This window comes from Monodon monoceros, unplaced genomic scaffold (assembly GCF_005190385.1).
Source record: "Monodon monoceros isolate NGI ecotype Baffin Bay Population unplaced genomic scaffold, NGI_Narwhal_1 Super_Scaffold_2, whole genome shotgun sequence".
NCBI classification, from domain to species: Eukaryota; Metazoa; Chordata; class Mammalia; order Artiodactyla; family Monodontidae; genus Monodon; species Monodon monoceros.
The window spans coordinates 56,620,762-56,622,859 of record NW_021703776.1 but is presented as its reverse complement, the minus strand read 5'-3'; the positions used below and the strand labels follow the sequence as shown (position 1 = coordinate 56,622,859).

Sequence of the window (2,098 nt, the reverse complement as noted above, 5' to 3'; positions counted from 1 at the left end):
TGGCGGCGGGCTGAGCGCCCGCGCGGAGCCTCAAGAGTCCTTTTCCAGCAGGACGCGCCAGGCCGGCCGGGCGCGGGCAGATTCGTTGGCCACATATTTGAGCCTCTTCCCCTTCCATTCTAGGCTGCCGCGGGCCCGGCGAAGCGAGACCACCTGTGAGGGCTGCTGAGATTGGCGGAGGCGATCATGTGGGCGGTCACGTGCTGCGGCGACCTCCGTCCAAAAGAAAATGGGGTTTGGTGTAAATCTGGGGGTGTAATGTTATCATATATCACGCTACCTCGTAAAACCGACACTGAAAGCTGCCGGACAACAAATCACAGGTCAAAATTATGAGTTCTTCGTATTATGTGAACGCGCTTTTTAGCAAATATACTGCGGGGGCTTCTCTATTCCAAAATGCCGAGCCGACTTCTTGCTCCTTTGCGCCCAGCTCGCAGAGAAGCGGCTACGGGGCGGGCGCTGGCGCCTTCCCTTCGACCGTACCGGGCTTGTACAATGTCAACAGCCCCCTCTATCAGAGCCCCTTCGCGTCCGGCTACGGCCTGGGTGCCGACGCCTACGGCAACCTGCCCTGCGCCTCCTACGACCAAAACATCCCGGGGCTCTGCAGTGACCTTGCCAAAGGCGCCTGCGACAAGGCAGACGAAGGCGCGCTGCACGGCTCGGCCGAGGCCAATTTCCGTATCTATCCTTGGATGCGGTCTTCAGGTAGGCGCAGCCGCTAGGCGGGCCGGGTGGGCGCGCGGGCTGGGAGCGCGGGGCTGGGAGCGCGGAGCGCGGAGCAAGGCGGCTGCAAGCCGGCTGCCCCGTGACTCTTGGCGGCTCTGCCTTTCTGGTTTTAATTAGAGCCAAGGCGCCATAGCGTGGAGAGCTCATAGCATTGTATGTAAATGAGGCTCATAAAACTTTTTATTGCCCAATTAATGGGTTCGATCCTCGTAAATTTAACTCCATTTGCCTTGGAATTTCAACACTAAGTTTGTTCGCAATTCTCTTCTCTCTTTCTCCCTCCCTTTCTTCTCTCTCCCTCCCTCCTCCTTTTCCTTTCAGCCAGGCTTTTTTTTTTTCTCAAAAGCAGGGAGAGCCAAACCCTTTAGGGCCCCTCACACACCCCAGTGCCAGGGGCCATTTAAAGGCGGGGATGGGTGTGTGGGAGCGGAGACAGAGAGCCGGAGTTCCATAGGAAGGTCCGGGGTTGGGGGCGCGGGCTGCTGGGGAGGGCAGGCGCCCCTGGAGTGCTGGCCGCCGGAGAAGGTCTCCCTTTTGCCTAGCTAGGCGGGGAAGCGGCCTGGCTCGCCTTTGAATGGCAAAAGCGCAGCATCTCCCACTTGCCCACACTCTATATTTACAATTTCCCTTTGTCAGGGGGAAGCAGGACATTGTGGAAGCCTAGCCGGCTGGAAAGGGCGGTTGTAAAGTTGGGATTCTGCGCCTTCCCTCCTCACAGAGCTGTCTGCGCGTCTGGCACCGCAGTCGGGGTCTTCAGCTAACACTCCCGCTCCTCCCCCAGCTCAGTTTGGGGGCGCGGGGCGGAGGGGGGACTCCCGCCTAGGTCAGGGCCGGGAGGAAGGTGCGCGCTCTGGGATGGCGGCCTGGCTAATGCACTGTCCTGTCTGTGTCCCTGTCGCTTGTCTGTCCGTGTGTCCGTGTGTGTGTGTGTGTGTCTGCTCTCAGGGCCGGACCGAAAGCGGGGCCGCCAGACCTACACGCGCTACCAGACCCTGGAGCTGGAGAAGGAGTTCCACTTCAACCGCTACCTGACGCGGCGCCGCCGCATCGAGATCGCCCACGCGCTCTGCCTCACCGAGCGCCAGATCAAGATCTGGTTCCAGAACCGCCGCATGAAGTGGAAGAAGGAGCATAAGGATGAGGCTCCGGCCGCTTCCGCCGCCCCCGAGGGTGCCGTGCCCGCCGCCGCTGCAGCCGCCACCGCCGACAAGGCCGACGAGGAGGACGACGAGGAGGATGACGACGACGAGGAGGAGGAGGAGGAATGAGGGCTGGAGCCAGGGCCCTGGCTGCACCAGACAGTCGGGAAAGTGTCTTTAGAGACTGATTTTATTTACAAAAGTGGAAAAAAATAAAAAGAAAATGT

The 2,098-nt window shown here is 60.1% G+C and overlaps 1 protein-coding gene across 1 annotated transcript; it reads left to right on the top strand.

The window, feature by feature from the left end:
* On the top strand, positions 1-2,098 carry HOXA7 (homeobox A7). The gene is made up of 2 exons (XM_029234478.1): positions 1-711; positions 1,678-2,098. The coding sequence occupies exons 1-2, from the start codon at positions 333-335 to the stop codon at positions 1,998-2,000; spliced, it is 702 nt and encodes a 233-aa protein (XP_029090311.1). The 5' UTR covers positions 1-332; the 3' UTR covers positions 2,001-2,098.